Source organism: Pteropus vampyrus, unplaced genomic scaffold (assembly GCF_000151845.1).
Source record: "Pteropus vampyrus isolate Shadow unplaced genomic scaffold, Pvam_2.0 Scaffold121, whole genome shotgun sequence".
NCBI lineage: Eukaryota > Metazoa > Chordata > Mammalia > Chiroptera > Pteropodidae > Pteropus > Pteropus vampyrus.
In genome coordinates this window covers 2,550,003-2,571,128 of record NW_011888902.1, presented here as the reverse complement: position 1 = coordinate 2,571,128, position 21,126 = coordinate 2,550,003, and the positions used below count along the sequence as shown (strand labels likewise).

The 21,126-nt window shown below is 38.0% G+C and overlaps 1 protein-coding gene across 8 annotated transcripts in view; it reads right to left on the bottom strand.

Moving 5' to 3' along the window:
* The window catches only part of LYPLAL1 (lysophospholipase like 1), a 74,993-nt gene extending 54,575 nt beyond the window's left edge, over window positions 1–20,418 (bottom strand). For 6 of the 8 annotated variants that reach the window (XM_023534168.1, XM_023534167.1, XM_023534172.1 and 3 more), the window contains exons 1-3: window positions 20,272–20,418; window positions 15,512–15,611; window positions 4,621–4,790 (exon numbers count right to left, since the gene is read on the bottom strand). In XM_023534168.1, coding sequence (XP_023389936.1) covers window positions 4,621–4,790; window positions 15,512–15,611; window positions 20,272–20,365 — 364 coding nt within the window. In that variant the 5' untranslated portion in view covers window positions 20,366–20,418. Of the gene's footprint in view, window positions 1–4,620; window positions 4,791–15,511; window positions 15,612–19,899; window positions 20,207–20,271 lie in introns of those variants that run through there. The other 2 variants (XM_023534171.1, XM_023534170.1) reach the window with 2 other exon arrangements.
* Window positions 20,419–21,126: the final 708 nt, after the last annotated feature.

The window sequence follows — 21,126 nt, the reverse complement described above, 5'->3', positions numbered from 1 at the left end:
CTCTCACTGTACCTTGTACATATTTTTACAATACTAGCATTGTATTAGAACACTTTACTTCTCGATCTCCTTCATTAGACTGTAACATTTTGATAGTTTTGTTGGTACTCCAGGGCTTAAAATTTTTATTAACAATTTGGAGACTGAATTTAATAAGAGAAGTACCATTTCTGACCTGACCGAGCTACGCGGACAACCCAGAAAAGGTTGACTACCATATACTATAAAAAGAATTGTTTTTCAAACTAAGTTTAATAAAATGCCACTAATCAAAATAAAACCACGGAAAAAGATTTGGCTCCCACCTACTCAAATATAGAAAAGTTTTGTTTACAGAGTTGCAGTGGTTGTGATTATAATCTCCGAGACAAGGGTTCCATGAGCTCATATTGTAGAATATTAAGTCAGAAATTTTAACACGTATTAAACAAAATCAATGAACACAATTTGGATACTTATTATCTCTATTTTTTTCCTTTTCAGTCTTAACGATTCTCTATTTTTCCTTTATAATTAATTTTTTAAAATAACCTAACTTTACTACGGTGTGTGTGTTTAATAAATATTTTTTCGGAATCTCAAATGCATTTTTCTTTGACTTCCCACTGAATCCTTTCTTCATTCAAATGTTATGAGTAGCACTTAAATCTTACTAACTTAGAATGTACCGTAATAGACACTGTGCGAAAGCATTTAAAACGGCAGAAAAATATTAAGCAGTAACTTCTGTGTAAATCACCTATGAGCGATGAAAAGGAAGAGGGAGACACAGCATGGATACCCCGATGGAAAATAAAAGCCAGTAGGGAAGAAACGATGAGCTACCCGTGAGTCTGTGATAGGAGCACTGGTCCAGGTCCGGTCTGGCCCATCTGGGGTGACCACGGGGCAGGTGGAATCGGCAAGAAAAGATTTTCATCATTATGTGCCAGATGCATTTCTAAGTATTTCAGATGAACTAATTCTGTTATCACAACTCTAAAGAGGTTAAGGAGATTCTATACCTACAAAGTAGTGAATCAGGGGTTAGAAACCCGCAGTCTGAGTCCAAGGCCAAGTTCTTCACTATGCTACACGGCCCTCGGCTGCATTAGTGCACTTGCAATTATATCCATAACTCAGGGAATGTATGTATAAATACTCTAATGCATTATATTCTAATAGAGGTTCTTGTGCCACCTTTTCAAATAAATGAGATATTCAGTTAGATCGATACGACAAATAATTGCAACGAAAATTCCCTACGGAACTAGAATGCTATTTTCTCTATGCATCAAAGTTAAGCTTTGTGAAGAATCCAGCAGAGACAAAAGGAGGTTCTATAACTAACGTTATATAGAGGTCAAGAATCATGTGTATTGTGGGGCATATGGTTTAATTCCACAGAGTCGTTACTGAAGATTTACATTCATTGGCTAGTTAACTAATAGTACAGGTAACAAGGACAAATGACCATGGACTTGTGTTTTTGTAGTCTCTTTCACATTTCATGCTAGGGGAGAGGCTTTCTGGACGTTAGATTATTTTACGAATTCTAAAAAAATACTTTTTTTTCGTTCCCAATGTTTTATATTCATGTAATAACATACGTAAATATTGTATACATTTTAATGATTCTGTAATGAATTTCAAATGTGATAATTCTATAATAATAGTCTATAAATCGTCTAAAAAGAAATTTTTGTTGTTATAAATTCCATGGAGCTTTGATAAAATACTGACCATATTACTAATTGCTTTACAGATAAAAGTATCTGTTAACAAGATGGTCTTTGGACTTCAAAGAATAATTAAAACCTTCCACGATATGGTAGAAAAAGAACCAAATAAATTCCAATTAAGGCAAAGAATTAAATGTAAAATAAATAAAATTATAGAAAACCAGTAGAAGATGTATTTGAACATTTATTCAAGTTCTAGAGACCTTCCTAACCTATTATTAGATAAATTATTAGAAAAAAATCCTAAAAGATTACTAGACAACTTAAAAAAGCTTTTTCTGTGTGTCAAAATATAACAAACAGAATTGGAAGGAAAATAACAAGTGCAAATTAATTGCCACTGTTTCTTTACTTATTTTCAGCAAAGATTTTTTTTCACGACAATATGTATTATTCAGTGAGGGTGTAATAAGATGGACGTTTTAATACAGGTGGTAAAAGTGTCAACTTGTATAATTTTTTCGTGAAAGGAATCTGACAATATTTATTAAGTCTTAAAAATGTTCAGTTAAATGGAAGACTCATGGGTTTTGAAATGAAATGAAAATCTAGATTCAAAATTCTTAACTCTGACTTTACAACGATCCCGTCTCTCTTCAAAGATAAACAAGATGGAGTTACTGATGGGTGTGGGGTAGCAGGAGGGACAAGTAGGTGGCAGCTACAATTCATGGGATAAACTCTTTTAACGTATGTAAATTAGCATACTTTCTACTTTTTTTATGTGTGATGATTTCGTAGTTTTACGTTAAAGCAATTTCTTATCCTAATCTCTCCTTTTCCCACTCATCATATTACTTCCAGTTCTCATTACTTTATAATGATAAATTCAGCATCTGGTTTTTCCACATTCAACTTCGCATCTCTTCACTTACCCCTTGTGCCAGAAAATTTTTCTAAAGCACAGTTCTCATTAACTCTATGACTCAAATATCTTCTTTAATCATTCCTCACTAATTACCCGTAGAATAAAAGATAAAAGGGAAATCAGAAAGCATTTATCGAGAGCCTAGACGGAGCCGAGTATTTTACAAGCATCGTCTCCTAGTAAAAACAGTGTATTATTATTTCGCCTTTACAGACGGGGTAGCAGAAATTCGGCGTAGGCAGCTAGGTGGCGAGCCCGGTGGACTCAGACTGGAACCAGCTCTTGCTGCTCTATCATTACGCTCTTCAGCCTCAGTGCAGCTCGCAGAGTCCATGAGGCATGTTCCATTCCGACCGCAAACTGTCCTCTAAAACCACCCAATGTTCAGATTGATAAAAACAACAAGCTCTACCTTTTGCACTCCTAGGTGCCGTTCATACCATTCTCTACGCCTAGACCTCTAAACTATAATAGTTACATTTTTATTTTATTTTAAATGAAATAAGCTTTATTTCATTTAAAATTTTATTTACCTGTGCCTCTCACAATCTCAAATGCCCCTGCTACCTTCTTATTAAACTCTTCTCAAACAGCCTCAAAGACATCTGATCTCTTCTTCATCTGAATTCCTGTGGTATTTAATTACTTAAATCATCGATTCACTGATCACGTCATGCCATGCATTATAAACCTTCTAAGCATTTGCTCCGTGCCAAGAATTGTGGTAGCTCCTGGGAAATAATAATAATACGCATGATCATTCTCTTGGAGGAGCTGTCAGTTATACTGCTTTAGGGCACATATCGCTGGCCTGCTGGCACTATGTCACCACTGAGAAGTACCTCCTGGGCTCTCGTAGGCTATAAGCGATCGTGAGATAGGTCCTGTTTTATTCAGCTGTGTGTCCCTTCGAGCATATAACATAGTGCCTGGCACACAGCAGGAACTTAGAAAAGATTTGGTAAATGGCTGAATGATGGAATCGGTCATATAGTCACACATTTCGGATTCCGTCTTGTGATTATGCTGTATCATCCCCTAGACCGAGTTGGGTGCCCTTCCCTGTGCTCCTCCCAGTCCTCCCCCCAGTCCTCCCATCATGGTCTATACTTATCTCTATTAGAGTTAAATGTAGCTGTTAAAACACAGACACACAGAAACAGAGAGACACAGAGGTAAACATAGATGGGGAAACAGAGGCACAGAACAGTGGTGTCCCTGGGCTGGAGGAAACTACTGTAGAAGTTGCAAGCAAGGCAGAAAAATGCATAATAACACGTTGCTTCTCAACTCAGTGAATAGTTCAGCGCTTCAATAAACGCAAAGGAAGTTTACTAATTTACGCAAGTTCTGTCTATAAAGGATTTCGATGTGCATTTTACTGTTATTTAAAACATGACAGAGATAATTTGCTTTATGATTTTATTAAACACAACTCATTATAGTTATATTTAAAAGTAAAATTCTATGTTCTCTACCAGCCATATTCTAAACAGCCAATCTTATTTTGTATATATTATAGAGATTTTAGAGTTTATGTATTGGATGATTACAGAAAAGGGTAATAAGTAGAATAAAGGGCTTATGTAAAGGCATGTTATATCCCCTTGGGGAAAGAAATTGCTAAAGACGTTTAACAAAACTTTATACCTTATTCCTGTGATATTACTGCTGAAGAGTTTACTGTTCATGAACTTGATGTTCTATCTTAATCATGGCAATATAGCTTAAACATATTTATAAAACCTAAGCTAATTAAAATAAATTGTTTTTAAAATTGAAATGAATAACTGAAAATTAAACACGAGATTCTCAAATTACGTGATTATTAAGAAGAAAGTGAATTCAAGTTTCATGAGCTGTTGTTTAGAATTCTAATATATTTAAATCCCTTAATAAGTTTATCTGAGATTGTGAACAGGTCAAATGATATACGAGTGCTCCTTAGATAATATTCCAAGTGAAGTTCAATGTATAGAATTAAGCAAAAGTGAAAAAAAAAATTAAATTACCAACATTTAAAGGTCTTACCTATTAATATCCTGTTTTTCTTGATGCCGCTTTTGACTTCATCATCAATCAAATCTGTAAGCACTTCACACATTACGTCGATTGATTCCAGGTGTTCTGGGCAGTCATTAGATATTTTAAATCTGTCAAACCATACATTGGAGAGTCCTCCTTTCATAGGAGTATATGGCCTGTTTAAAACCAAAAATGTGAAGAGAGAAAAAAAGGGAATGATATTAAAATGGATGTTTTACTTTCTAAAACATTAGTGTTTTGAACAAATAATTTTAATTTCCTCCGTTTCACAAGTGAAAAATTTCATATTAAAAGTATCCCCATGCATATTGCATTAACTCATCTATATTTATACTAATTTATTAACATTTACTAATGCCAGTTCATCATCTCTATTCTCTTCATCTATTAAGATTCATAAATTCCCCAGAAAAACCCTACAAAAAGGGAATTTTATATACATATATTATGTATGTATACGGTGTGTATGTATATATATTTTCTGCTCAATTTTAAAAAACAACTAATCAGGTCTACTTTTTAAACATCTGCTTCAATTTACTTTTTTTCCTTTAATATAAGAATCAATAGTTTAGTATTCACAGCTAAATGAATAACGTTTGTCCATGAGCAATATTCAACCCCTTAAGAGTGAAAAACTTAATTCAGCAAAATGCTTTTAAAAGCATTTTGTGGTTAATTTGTAGCGCTCAAGTATAAAAAGTGAGTTAACAATTAAGGGCTTTCTCGATTACGTTCAGACAGATCCTGCTTAGAATGGCGGCGGGAGGGGGTCACTTCTGTTTTTTTTATTTTGACCAAGATTTGGAACTACTTTTTTTTATCTTTTCAGGAACCTTGAAGTGAGAGTTTGACAAGAGACAACTAATCTTTGGCAGCATTCGTCATAAAGATATATTCCATAGTCCATGGGGTGCTTGTCCATGTTGGACTTGTAAGATGTTTTATGTGACAAGATGCTCTGAACCGCTGTCCGGTTGAACGAGGTTGATCTCATACTATGCTTTCCATTTATGTACGAGGTGGGGTCACTGCAGTATGGGTGGGGCCTTGACCTATTCGCTGTACTCTGGAGTGCTCTGTTTAAGTGTGTGTGTATCTTGTAGTATTCTAAATATTCCGTGTTTTAACCAATTGCAATGGAGTTCAGGGGTCCTGTGTTCAAGTCCTACGTGGGTAAAGGTGAATGAAGTCTTAGACATCCCGGCAAGCAAACGCAAAGAGGCACACAGGGATATATAAGGCAAACGTGGAGAATAATGATTTTTCAAAGATAGGAGAGTTCACTAAAAGAAATGGCTTTTCACTTGGCAAGACTTGCTTTCTCCTTATGAGACGGTAAAAATAGTGTTTATGTCATATGCAAGAAGGCTCTACAAAACACGACCAGTGCCAAAGGTACCCATCGTGATTTGAAAGAATTCTGAACCAGTGCTTGCTAGGTGCAGACTTCCTCCTCCACCTACCGCTTCGCCCATCTCGGAGCTGGCTGTATACTCTCACCCTCCAAAGTCAGGGGAATAAAAGCATGAAATGCGCAGAACCGGAGGGCTGAGAGACACCAGATGAGCCTGATATCGGTCCCCTCATCTCTGGTGACAACCCGAGTGGAACCTCGGCCAACCCGGAGAACCAGGACTATTCCGCTCCCATTCTCTTATCAAAAGACCCCATGATGCTCTGTACGGACCTGTCCTTGGGAAGCATCCAATCGTGGGACCGATGGGTGATACCGATAGCGGTCCGACCACCCCAAAGTAAGTGGGCACCCACTTCCGGAACCAAGAGATCAAGAGGGTTATATTTGGAAAGTTTCTGAGAGAAACTGAAAGAAATCTGGAAACAAGAACTCATCTAGAGGATCCTGTTTATTTACTAAAGTAGAACCATGTTATAAACGTTACTTTGCAACACGCTTTCTAAAGTTTGAATGTATATTTTGAGCATCTCTATAATACAGCCCATAAAAACCTAACATTTTTCTTAGTTTATGAAGATTCACGATACTTGCCAAATGCGGGACACCGTAATGTACGTGTGCGTATGTGTGCTGTTCTGATGTCTTTCATGTAAATCGTGTTTGCTGTTTACATCATTTCTCCTCTCCACTTTCGCTCCTCCGACACTCGCCCTTCACACTAAATAAACCGTGTTTATGATCTAAAATACATCCTTGAATATTTTCCTTGCCCATGTAGTAAAACATGCAGCTTTACAGGATATTTCTGAAAGCACTACTGCTTTTCAAAATTAAATGGCCTATTTGCTTTTCTTAGGTGCATTTTCTCCTTTAACAACACCTCATGGGAATCCGTCCATCTGATTCACTTCTAGCCCATCCTTTTAAACGGCTGTATAATGTCTCATGATGACGATGCTCCAAGGTTTAGTCAGTACTTGGTTAGTCAGCACTAATGAGCACTTGTTTGGTACTCACGTTTTAGCCACTAAGAATGCTGCATTAAACATATTCGGTGACGATATGTTTCAAATTGTATCCTGGAACTTTTATTCCTAGGAAGCAGAGTCCAAAACCAAAACTGCTGGATTGAAAGGTATAGTTTTTATCTTAAAGATGTTTTAATGTCGCTTCCATAAAGGCTATAAAAACCGGCCTCGCTACAACGAAAGTAAGAACACACTTTTGCCCATAGTACTAATAGCAGTAGGCGCTAACATCCTTAAAAATATTACATTTTAAGGGTATCAACTATGTACATATTTTTAAAATCGACTTTATTGAGAAATACATTTTAAGTGTATAGTTCAAAGATGTGACAATGTAACCTCCATCTCCACAGTGGTAGGTCATTCATTCTCCCTCAGAAAATTCTTTCATGCTCCTTGGCACACGATTCCCATTCACGTCCCAGGGAACCAATGAGTCATTTTATCACTTTAGATTAGTACTGGCTATTCTAGAATACCACATAAATGAAATTATCTATTCACATCATTTTCTGTTTTTTTTCTATTTTGGTTTTGATTTTTTTATTAGTTTAGAAGAGCACTTTGCTTACCATTGACACAAATATCTGTCTTTTGTATTTTAAGCACTTTTTAAAATCTATTTTTATATTTTGATATTATGTAACTATGGTGTCTTCGTTTTTAAATCAGATGAAAGACTTTATATTTGATTTAATGTCTTAAAAAAAAAAAACAAACTCTAAATTTCTGTGTCTCCTAATTTGTTTAAAAAACTCTTCCCAATCCATATATTTTAACATATGGAATCCAAGATTTTATTCTGAGATTGTTACTTTTGTTTTTACATTTAAGTCTTGAATTTTTCTGGAATCTTTTTGTACCTGAAGTGACCTAAGTGTTCAGATTAACTTTCTTTCATATGGATAGACAACTGTGCCTGTATTACTGCTAAAAAACAAAACAAAAACTCTTCTGTGCCAAAGGAGAAATTCCATTTTTGCCATACGTTTAATTTTCTAGTTCTGAGTTATCTAGTCACTCTCAATCTAGGTGCTTACGCCCCAATGCCCAACACACACTATGTACAATGGAGGGACTTTTCTCCAATGTGCCTAGAACGGGACTAGTTTTGTACTATCCTTGGGAAAATCAAGAAAATAGTTACTTGAATCATTTTTTGTGTGTGTTCTATGACTCTGGCGAAAAACTCTAGTTGAGAAAAGCTCTTTTTTCCTTTGTGTTCTTCTGATCTGTTTATCTACACCGTGTCAGGATCACACTGGCCGTGTGACGGTGGTTTTAGAGTGTGTCCTGAGGTTGGGTAACACAGTCCCTCTCTCGCTGCCATTATCACCGCCGGTGTCTTTTTTAGACTTGCCCTGCCTATTCTCAGACATCGTCCTTGTTTATCTACGAAATTTATCAATATTCGGTGAATTTTAAAATAATTTCAAATAATTCCCCTTAAAAATCCTCGTGGGGTTTTACCTAATATTGCACGATTGCCTGAGAAGTCACATTCCATGACATAAACCTGAGAGGAGGGAAGGCGTTTTGCAGACGGAGCTCGCCCCAGCATCTGCCACATTCTGACCTTCACCTAAGGCTCTTCCGCCATTGTCCTCCCAGGCCCCCAGGGGGTGCACAGAAGACACAATCCTGCTCCCACTGTTTAGGGGGGCTCCTACAGACCCTCAGTTCTCCCCCACTTCTGTAGGCCTTCTGACCTCAGAAGCTGCTTTACTCGAGAGAGGTAAATGAATTGGAATCAGAAGGACAGAGAGGACAGAGAGCATTCAAGCCTCCTACCTCCCAGAATCCCTCTCTCGGGATTAACCTTCTCACTTTGAAGATGAAAGCAGGTGCTTTCCGCCTAGTGTTAATGTCCCTGTCAGACAAAATGAAATTCTGAACTCTATTCACTTTGCCACCAAAGCCACGATGATCTCCTGAATGAAAACTGAACACACCACCGACTTTAAAGCTGAATTCAGCTGTTACTGTCTTAAATTATTTCTACTTCCCTTTTCCCTTTATTCTGTTATTTCTGTGTTTGTCTGTCTAAACACTTAAATAAGGGTGATATCATAGGCTAAGATATGAATCATTCTGGGAATTCAGCCATTAATAGAAAAAAATGACATTCACTTTACTTTCGTCTCTGACAGTGTCTTACTTAATTAGTGATAGATAGATGCTCCATTGAGGTGGAATTCCAATGGAAGTTTTACTAATATAGTAGCTTTTAATTCTCTCTATTCTCTAAGAAAATTAAAATTTCTGTCCAAAGGAGATAATTGGGAAATTTTAATGAGACAGAATAATTTAGAACTCTTTTGCTAAGAAAACATAATTGAGAATGCATAACTCTCTTAAGATGCTAGAGTAACTGTTAAATAAGGCATAAAAGTAAGACTGCTTTTTAAATAGCTAACAAACTAGTACATATGTTATACTCATTCACCTTTGTCCTCAAATAAATCACTTTATTAGCTGGTATAAAACAGCTCAGACATTACCACAATAAATAAATATGTTTGGCTAAAGACATCTACGTGGCTCCTCAGTCAATCAATCAATCGAACCATTACACACTGGTAAAGTATTAAGCTTGAATAAAATGCCCAGGGTTGAAAAAAAAAAATAAAGAAAAAAGAGTTGACATTCATCCGGATACCACGTTCTGTTTTGATCTGCGTTCCCCAAAGCCGTAAAATCAACAGGCCACCCATAACCTTTAAGATAACATCATCGGGCTCCAGCCTTCCTTGTCCTCATTTCACAGAGGTACCCCAGTGTTCACTTTTCCCTCTTGCTTTTCTGCAAAGAGGACAATCTCATTATTGATCCGGGGGCTTTGCATCTGATAGTCCCTGTACCTGGAATGCTCTCTGCCACATCTCTGCATCATGGGCTCCCACTGATCCCTGAGGTCCCAGCTCAAATGTCACTTCTGCAGGGGAAGCTGCTGTAAGCCTTTTAAAGGATACCTCCCTCCACCCTACAGCGCACACACAGAGACTCCCTATCACATTATCCTACTTACCTGTCTTAACAGAATTTATCGCTATTTGAAGTTAATATATTTAATTGCCCTCTCTCTCTCTTTTTTTCCCCATTTCTGTGTGAACTCCTTGAGAGCGGGGCCTTTATCTTTTCTACAGCGATACCCTCAGTGCCAAGGACAAGTATTTGTTGAATGACGAATGTCCATAATCATTTGTGTCACTTGGATGATCTGTGTCGGATAGAAATAAGAGAACATCTAAAATTGTTTTATTTTGCTCTGAATAGCTTTTGACTTGAATTGTTCTAAAATCTGTACTGTGATTTCTAGGAAAAGGTCAAATATTTTTGTTGCCTTTTTTTTTTTTAAAAAAGCACGTATTTCTAAGAAGACAAGTTTTGACATACTAATAGGTACTTAAATGTGCTATTTAAAACACCAAAGAAGTAAAACTATTTATTCAAAATAGCTTTTTTTAGCAGGGTTCCTTACCAGTGAAGTGAGCTTATAGTACAGATCTATTAGGATTAGGAGAGGGTCCCTAATATCATGTTTCAGGTAGAAATTTGAAGTGACAGAATAAAGGCGTTTATAACACCTAAATTGAAAGTGCCTAACTCTGTTTTGGAATACATGTTTAATGAAAATATAAACATGCACTTCATATGAAATAATAGCCAATCAAAAAGTCGAGGCACTATGCAGATCTTATTCATTTTAGAATCTTTCAAAACACCAAGGGAAACGATATGTCATCATATAAATGATGAATGGCTTGTTAAAATTGTTATTATTTTTAAAATGGAAATTCTAATAGTGAACCCAAACCAAGAACACCTCTAATTACAAAGACAATTAAAGTATGTCATAGAAATAAAAATCTTTATTGAGCACTTCAGTTAAATAGAGTCCAAGTTAACGGAATGAAAAAAAATGAAAATGAAGCAATATTTTCCATTTAGATCAACACGGCGAGCTAATTGCTGACTTGCACTTAATACGCCCTTAACCGAACTGATTAAAAACAACTATTAAGTAGGGTCGAGGAAAGGAGTATCTTATAGCCAAAATGGCAATTTACAATTTAAACAAAACACACTGAGACGCTGCAATGGACCACGACTGCGTAAATATAATTGACTACTGTTCTCTTAAATTTTCAAACATGTATGACCGTTGAAAGCAAAAATCAGAGCCTTGTTTGACAGAGTTTTCAGTGTATGCAGATGAAATATATACAAGTACAACATAATGAAGAGAGGATAAAGGAACCTCTGTGTTGTAAGTTTTCTACGTTTTATGTAAAATGGTAAAAAAAAAAACCCCTAAATACGTGAAAGGTTTGATACCTATCTTGTAATCTCTAAAGTAACAGGAAAAAAAAATAGATAAATAAAAATGAACTATTAAAAAATTCAAATTCGAATAATCCAAAAAGAAGACAGAAAGAGAAAAAGACTGAAAAAGAGTAACAGACTTAAACTCAAAACATATCAATAGCTACATTAAATGCAAATGGTCTAAACAAATCACTTAAAAGACAGAGACTATCAGATTGGTTAAAGAAGAAAAACGAAGCCCAAATACCTGCTGTCTACAAAAAAAAAAAACAAAAAACAAAAAACAAACAAAAAAAACACCTCACTTCTAATATAATGATATAGACAGGTTAAAAGTGAAAAAGGTAGAAAAAAACATACTATGCAACAGTAACCAGAAGAAAGCAAACGGATGGAAAAAGATGCTTTAATATAAACGGTAGACATAGGAAAGCTGATATATTATTATTGAACAAAGTACACTTCAAGGTATTACCAGAGATAACAATGAACATTTCATAAGATAAAAGTAGGTATTGATGAGGAAGACAATCCCACACATGCACCTCATAATATCACTGAAAAACACACACAAAGAAACTGTCAGAGCTAAAGAAACAGACTAACCAATTATAGTTGGAGATTTTAACAGCCATTCTCCAGTACCTAAAAAACCAGCTTAGAAAAAGGACTACACAAATATAAGATTTGAGCGATACTGTAACTACCTTCATGTATAGACATTTATAGAATTCTAGACACACAAATGCACATAGCACAGTCACCCGGGGGGACCACATACAAGACTGTGTCTGTATCAGAAGACTGAGATTGTGCAGAATATTTTCTCTGACACAATGAGATGTAAGATGAACTAAGACCACAAAAGTTTCAATCAATAGAGATGTGATTCATATTTGAAAACTAAAATATTTTAGAGCTTGTAATTTTAAATTACATATTAAATGAAGTTTCTAACTGCTCTGCGAGTCTGAGACATCTGGAATGAAAACTCGGTGATGTCTGCACTTCTCATAAAACAAAGGAAAAATGATTTCACGGTAACGTTGAAAACCATTTTCTAATCTGATAAAATTTTAAACCGGTCTTGCTTGTTATGCTGTTTATAAGATCCCTTCTGACATTTAGAAAATCTTCAGTCACAAGTTATGCAGCCTCAATCAATGACATTTGATTTCCCACATGGAAAAGGACCAGCGAAATACAGCAGAGCTACAGAATGTACAACTTGCTGAATATTTAGCACGAGATAACATTGCTAGGTCAGTTGAGGGTTCCGCTGTTGATATTTAAAAGCGACAAGCATATTTTACAAACTTACTCGATTTGTGTATTAGTAGAAGAAAACTCACTGGTATTATTATCCTTAATTATATATGTTTTATTTTACTATTTTATTTGCTGTGGCCTGATCAAGGATTGGGTCCTGAAATGTTCTTATATTTCTATAGCACGGATAGATCGTATTTGTAGTAAAAACATATTTATATACTCTTTCTGAATATTTTTGAAAAGCTCGATTTCCAGAATAGGAAATTACAAATTGCACTGGATTATGAGGGCTTTATTTCTTTATTTTAGAAATCTTAGAACCAGTGAAAACAGGAAAGCAAAACTTTACAACTCTATGCTCACGAGGGTAAATCTGAGACTAGAAAGCCTTTTGAAAGAAAATCGAATTTTGTTTTTAATGTTTCTGACCGAGAAATTAAGTCTAAAAATAAAGGAAGCCTAGTACACAAAGACCCGTTCTTAAACGCAATCTCGACTTTTTTTTTGTATTGATTCAAAGACAATAATGCCATTCAGACTGTAATTACCTCAGATGTTTGTTTTTCTAAAATATAAACAGCTGAACACACTGCAACGTTTTTTCCTCCCCTGAAGGAGAAACAAGACTAATCATCTAGTATGTGAGGGGCAGAGGTGCAGCTTAAAGCAGGACATCACAGCCGAGGGACCACCGAGATGCGGGACTGACTGCATCATTTCTGTAGTGGGGACTGTCCTACGAAGTGCAGGTTGTTCAGGGCCATAATGGCCTCTGCCCACGAGATGCCAACCACCTTTTGAGTGGCCCTTCCTCTGTGCTGTGACAACCAAAAATGTTTCCCAGGGCAGCCAAACGTCCCTGAGGGATAATCACCCCTGCCTGAGAATGAATGATTTAAATTATTTTATTTAAAAAAAAAAAAAAAATCTTACAAATTCAAGAGCTGTAACTCAGGAGAAATTTAAGTCAAAATGATGATTTGATCTAGAACAGTGGCCCCCAACATATTATCACGGTAACTCCTTTTCAGGGTCAAAACCTTGCTATCCCTAGCCATACACAGCTATAGAGCAATTAAAAATGCAGCTAGTGCAACTAATGAACTGAATTTTTAATTTAAATTAATTAATTAGTGTCCAAATTGACATGTGCTGTATACGTAAAATACACACCAGATTACAAAGATTTGGAATGAACAAAAGAATGCAAAATAGCACTTTAATAAGTTTCTATTGATTCCATGTTGAAATGACATTTTGGATATAATTGGTTGAATAAAATATGCTATTAAAGTTAATTTTATCTGTTTCTTTTTCCTTTTTTTACTGTGGTGTCCAGAAAATTTAAATTTGCTTATGTAGCTCATATTATATTTCATTGGTTAACAGGTCTAAAATATTTGATTATCTGTCCAAATAGCTGTGGACTATAAAAACATATAACACCAAAGTTACTACATAATCTTAGTAACTGGTATTAGATCAGTGAACTATTTCAATGATTTTATATTTTACGAAATCACAACAGCGCCTGCAAATAATTCTTAGTGTACGTGAAGAATTCTGGACTCTCACAAGTATCTCTGGCCTAAAGTTTGAGATATACTGGCCTGAATTTCGTGATGACATGAAATTCATAAGCTGAAAAATATCCGTTACCAGAACCACGTTTCCAATGATCTTCCATTCAATTTTATCAGACAATTACATTTCTATTTAGGCTGAAATGAACTGATCTTTCCCATCCTCGCTGTCTTTCTCCTTCCCAACTCCACTGCCTTAAAAACCAACAGCAAATAACAAGCTCTTTGGACATTTTCAAAGACGTTCAACTTACAGCACAAAAATAACCCCCTGGTCATTATTAGGTCTTTTATTGGTACCATCAAACTACTAAATGCCTCTAAAATTATATTAACAAAATAATATAATTTTTGACTCCTAATTCTCACAACAAAAGTATCATTTTATTGTTTTACCTCGTTCAAATCTATCAACCGAAGTAAGTAAAATCTTAACGAGTGTATAAAAAAGGTCCATGAATGTCTGGCTCTACTGCTCCTTAATATTAAATTAACAGAAAAATAAAGCAAAGCATTTGCATAAGCACATAGCATGATTCACAAAAATAAATCAAGAACAGGTAATGAGAAATCAGATTGGGTCGCACAGCCCAGCACAGTGTTCCACTTACGCCAAAAAGGACTTGCAAACCCCACTTGAAAGCATATGTTCAGCACAGAAGACTATGTGGATAACGACTGAATAATTACAAAGCAGTGGTTTGACTTCAAAACTGTATCAACCACGTGACCGTGCATCTATAGGCTGTAAAATGAACTATTTATCAGGTAGTCCACTCCATATTCCTATTCTTGTTTACTTGATTCGAAAGCTTTACATTATTTCTAAAATCTTTTAAGTGTAGAAAGGATGCCATGGATCCCTATTCTCAAGATTATGAACTCTGGGTTAACTAGATTATTAAAAAGATTATGGTCATTGGAGTTGTTAAGTTTCTTTTCTGGGATGGATGAGGGGACAGGAAGAGAGTGAGAAAGGTGAGCAATCTGCAGCCAGAGATTGGCCATGCTCGAGACAAAGGTGAAGGTGAGCAGGGAACGCTGTACAGAGAGGGAAGAAATTACTTGCCCAGCAAAATTTGACTCGATAGTGTAATTGCACACACACACACAAATTCTGGACATAAAGTACCCCAATTTAAAATATTTTCAATACAGAATTAAGCTTAAAGAACACCTCGCTGGTACACCTGTTTGTGCTTTGTGGCACAGAATTATACCGAGCAGTGAGGTCAACTACATACCTGCGAGGGGCTGTTGGGTAAATAACTTTTATGTGCTGGAATGCGAAATCGTGATTTAAGACCTCTTTGATCCATCTTCTCAATCCTTTTCCAGAATCACCTGATGAATCACAAAATCTAGATTAAGACACAACGTTTTGAAAATACGGTGTATTTAAAAGCAGTTTTTAACTTTGGTGTCACGCAGAGGATGGAACGAGGGGAGAAACTTACACATGAAGTAACTGTACAGAGACCACTTATCCATACACATTGATTGATCAGGCGCCAATAAGCAGAAATACTTTTGATTATTTTACTAACTTCACCATTGATCACTTTTAAAGACCTTGTTTAAGATTGAGTTTTACGTTTTCTCATCTCTTTAAAGGGTATCATAGGAACAAATAAAGTCAATCAATTTTTCTAAATAAAAAATTCTCTTTTTTTTCTTTTCTGATTTTAAACACTGTCATTGCTCATCTTCATTTTTAAAGACAGTCGATTCCTAAAGTGCCTATAAACTTTTATAGTAATTTTCTTTAAAATAATAAAATCCTTCATAAGGGGGCATCCAGCATACTTTTAGTTTTAACTTGAAGAAATTAGAATTTAATTTGGTCACATGTTTACATGACCTAAAATGAAGATGATATATTCCAAGGCTGAAAATTAACCAAACGTAAGAATTAATATATGTGTACTTCCATTTAAAAAAAAAAAAAAAAGGCAACAGAGATCCAACTCATATAGTCCTGAACGGGAAAATTTTAAAGGTAACAACTTTAATTTTTTAATCAATCCATTCATTAAGACATCGATTCAAAAAATATCTACTGAATCCCTACTAATGTGTCAGGTCAAGAGGCAGCAATGAGGGAGAGAGAATCTTTACTCCTACAGAGTATATAGTTTATTGTGAGAAACAGACATCGTCAAATAATCATATACCTAAACGCAAAAGATAGACGGAACCGTTACAAACGTGAGCCCCTGGGGCAGCACGGGTTTACTGTATTCAGAACCCACCCGGTTGAGGAGCTTGGGGATAATGTCCCTCGAATATGAGCTTTGCAAGATGAGGTTTGTTTTGAGTTTTATCCACCGAGACGTGTGTTCATTTCACGCCTAGAACAGGACTGGCACAACCTGGGCGTCTGATAGGTAGGTGTTAAGTAGTCTGAATGAGCGAAAAGCGCAGTGCAGAAGCGAAGGGCACCTCGGATAGCAGCAGGCAAATGCTGAGGCTCAGCCATCTTAGTTCTTAGCTGTCATAGTGCTTCACAGGAAGGAGGAGCATGACAGCTAAGACCCGAAAAGCAGAAAAACGAAAGGCAGAGCGGTGAATGCGAGATGAGGCTAGGGCCATGTTTTTAAAAATAACTGCAATAAAGAGTTTGGCTGGCTTTTGTCCCCAGTTCCTAAGAAAGAGGGAACCTCTAAACTTTTAGAATTTCCTGAGTGATTTGAGTGTCTTTGTTATTCATGGAAAGGCCCTCAAACCACAAGACAGTTTCTGCTCGGGCGATGACTCAGGAGAGGAACGGGCCAGCCAGAAAGACCAACCATGTGACTAGGAGACTGGGGCTTTGAACCCTATGATATCAGTCTGACCTCCAGGGAGTAGAGGAGGCTGGAGACTGAGTTCAAACCCAAATCAGTCATGTCTGTGTAATACAACCCGAATCGAAACTCTGGACAGGAAGCTCAAGGAAGATTCCCTGCTTGACACTACTCTCTGGGCACCGTCGTACCTCGATACCGAGAGGGTGCTGCACCCCGGAGGAGGACAGAAGGTCCAGCTGCTCTGCTCACCTTACTAACACGGTGACCCCCACACCGTCCACCCTCCTTATTCTACTTCCTTATTTGGACAGAACTGTCTTCTACTACATATTTCCTCCACGAGGATGTAAACTCCACGAGAGCAAGGATTTTCGTTTGCTTTGTTCACTGCTGAACGCCCAGAGCCTGGAACAGTGCCTTGCACACAGCAGCCATGTAACAGATATTCCTTGAATGGATGGATTAATGACTGAGTGGTTACTAGGCAGTTGGATAAACATGTCTGGAGCTCACATGAGGCCTAAAATGGAGACATGCCTTTATGTCACCTGTTTATAGGTAAAAATAGGATCCATGGGCTTATATGGAGTTTAGCCTAGGGAGAAAAATGTAGGATGAGAAGAGGCCCTAGGACCAAATATGGAGGAACCTCAACATTGATGGCGAGGCAGAGGAGGATGAGTCCGCAAAACAAACCAGAAGGAACAAATAGAGGTAGAAGGAACCAGGGGAGGGATTCAAGAAAGTCCAGTGCTGCCAACCGCTCAAAGAAGAGGAAGATCGAAAAATGCCCATTACGATTAGCAACAGAGGTTCTTGGGGACTTTAAGAGCCAACTCCATCAGCTGGCTGAGACTATATGGGGAGAAAGCAAGACATGCATAGTTTGGGCCTCCGTGGACCTTACCTAAGTAAGGTAAGCAGAAATATGACGCATACCATCGCAATGAGAACTACAGAGTCCTATGGAAACATATAATACAGTGAATTAATCTAATCCGGGAAGCTGAAGGAAGCTACTTAAACTATCATTTGTTTTTAATCATCCCTCAAAAAGGTACTTCTTTGGTATTTTGGCAGTAGGAAAGGTACAGATTAAGTTGGCTGTATATAACTTACATTCTCATTTGTTCTTTACGGTTGTCATACGTAACCCAGATGAGATCCTCAGGCTCTTAAGATTAAAACAAACAAACAAACAAACAAACAAAAACACTAGATCTACTTCTAAACACTCTTTTTCAATCTTGAAAAGCAAAGCTGAACGCTATAAAACGTCTATCCACCTAGTCACGAAGTCTCCTTTTTTAAAAGCAAGCACCTTATTCCAAGAGTATGGTAAAACTGTTAGAATTGGTTTGCCCACATGTGGATTAATCAGAAGCCAAACATCTCCTATAACAACCACATATGTTAAAGTCTAATATAAAATCATACTCCTAATAAGAATTTTATTTACTAAAATGGAGATCTAAATATACAGAAATTACATTTTACTTGTACAATTGGCAGAATTCTTTGGAGCAATACTTTGCTCAAAGTACAAAGGGAAAAACAATATGTACAATGTATAACTCAGTTTCAGAGATATACAGTTACAGGTTATAAAAATGTCATAATTTGAAACCAAAAAGAGTAAGAATAGTTATTTTAAGCACAGTAATCCAGGAAAAGCCTAGGAGTGTTTTCTAAAGATCTTATAAAATAATTAAGTTATTTATTAAAAGGAGTATGGTATCGGGGAATTTCTGGGTGCTTATAAATGGAGTCCTGAGTTGTATTAGTAATAATCGCATAGTCGTAAAACTGTTATTATTGTAGACATTTCACCTTCTAAATATATTTCATCAGTCAAGTCTTTCCCTTTAAACGTTGTTGGCCCTTTTCTCTCCCGTTTCCAAAATGATACATCCTAGTTTAGAATTTTTTCACCTTACGTTTTCCCAGCACTGATTTTGGAGTCAGAGAGATCTGGGTTCAAGTCCCAAATCCACCACCTCTTACAGTGATGGCCAAGTGACCTTGGGCACGCTGTTCAACAGATCAGGCCTCAATTCCAAAATGACAATACTTTCCATAACCGCCCGCTTTCTTGGTCTCTACCCTGTGCCTTTCCAATCCCCGCCATCCTCCGTAAGCCTACATATAAGTCTTAGCTAAAAGACCAAGTTCTCTGTCAAGTGTGACAAGCTCTCCATGGCCTTAACAAAGCCTAACCACAATTTTCCCCTCACGATTCACTTGGCAGTAAACCATGCACCATCTTGTGATCGCCCCTGCCCTGCTGACTCAAACTAATTGAACTGTTTTTGTTTTTAACTTTAGGTAGGCCCCCTGAGGACACCGGCTGCATCTCATTTCTTTAAAAAAAAAAACAATTCCCAAGAAGTCACCCTGGGCCAAGGCCTAGGGATGCACAGAGGAGAAAGAGGGTTCTTATTCCTGAGGAGCTCAAGCGAGGCCCAGTGGGGCAGCGGACCAGTGAATTACAAATGAGTTTAAGAAACGGTATCGTTCCCAAAGGCAGGTAAGTGGGAGAGTATGTGCCCCTGAGGCTCAGACTTGGCTTTGTGCTATACTTGGCGGGTATTTAATGACAGGAGGTGGGGACAGGGGGACAAAGGAAGGAGGAACAGGAAGGACAGGCACTCCGGCCCGGGCACAGTGCCTTACAAAAGAGAGATCGTCAATACACATGATTTAAGTTAACAGTGGATCTCAATTGCTTACATTAGTATGGGAGGCAGAGGGGGGAAAAATGGCAAAAAATAATCCAACGCGGATGAAAACTCGAATCGCTAACAGCTGACCCTGGGAAGTACTGTCTCCAGCAGAGGACTTACCTTGCTAACTGGCTCTGTTTAGCCCTGGGGGACAGGGATGGGGGATGGCAAGGCTTGCACTGGAGAACATGTTGGGGATGGGGATGGGGGGCTGGAGGAGCCGCGGGACACGTGGGCCCCCAGCGAGGGCGGTGGGCCGATGGCCGCAAGACAGGAAAAACAAAGGCGAGGTGGGGACGGCTCGGGACAGACAGGTCGCCAGGCTGCGCGCGTGTCCGCAGCCGCGGGGCGAGCGAGGACAGCCACCCTCTCCCGAGACCAGCGGGCCGCACTGGGGCGCGGCGCCCCCCTCCCTACTGGGGTAGCTCTGGGGGCGCCTGGGGGGGGCTGTTCCCCACGCTGCAGAAAACAAGGATGCGAGCTGGAATCCACCTGAGCCATGCAGGAAAATCAGAGAGGCGCTGTGCCTCCCGGCCGGCGACACCACGCACCGCTGTAGGCGAACCGTCCCCGACGCAGCAGCCATGGACGCTGTCACCACCGCCTGGCGCCCCGCCCCGCGGCCGCCGGGGTGATGGAGCCCGCGCACGCGCACAGGGCCCGGCGCGCTCCTGCCGCGGGGTCAGGTGGGAGGTGCCCCCAGCTTCTCCCAGTTGGCTTTGGGTGAAGGATGCTGTTACGCAGGTGATGGCTTCGGTAAGGCCGAGGAATGTACTTAGTTGCTCTATGATTTTTAACTGAAATTCTAAACTCAGGAGTGAGTGCCTTTTGGTTTGGAAAAATATTAGCGTTATTCTCTTTGAAATTGAACAGGTATAACCATAGTTGACCTTCTATTTTGGGACTTGAACAGGATGTGTGTAGCTATTTATACAGGGGATGACGTAGCCATACAACAACTCTACATAGTTTTTAAAAAATAGTTGACGAGGGAAATCTAATTTACAGTGAGACCATCTCACACCCGTTAAGGTGGCTAACATTGAAAAATGGAAAATAAATGTAGGTGGTGATGTGGTTATATTGGAACCCTGCGCACTGCTGATGGAAATGTAAAATGGGGTAGCACCTGTTGGAGGCGGTTTGCCGATGTCTTAAAAAGCTAAACAGTTACCATATGATCTAGCAATCCTACTTTTAGATATATATGTAAAAAAAAAAAAAAAATGAGAGTAGGGACTCGAGCAGATACACGTACACTGGTGTTGATAGCAGCATTATTCATAATTGCCCCGAATGGAAACAACTCAAATGTCTTTCGATTGATTAATGGAAAACAAAATATTA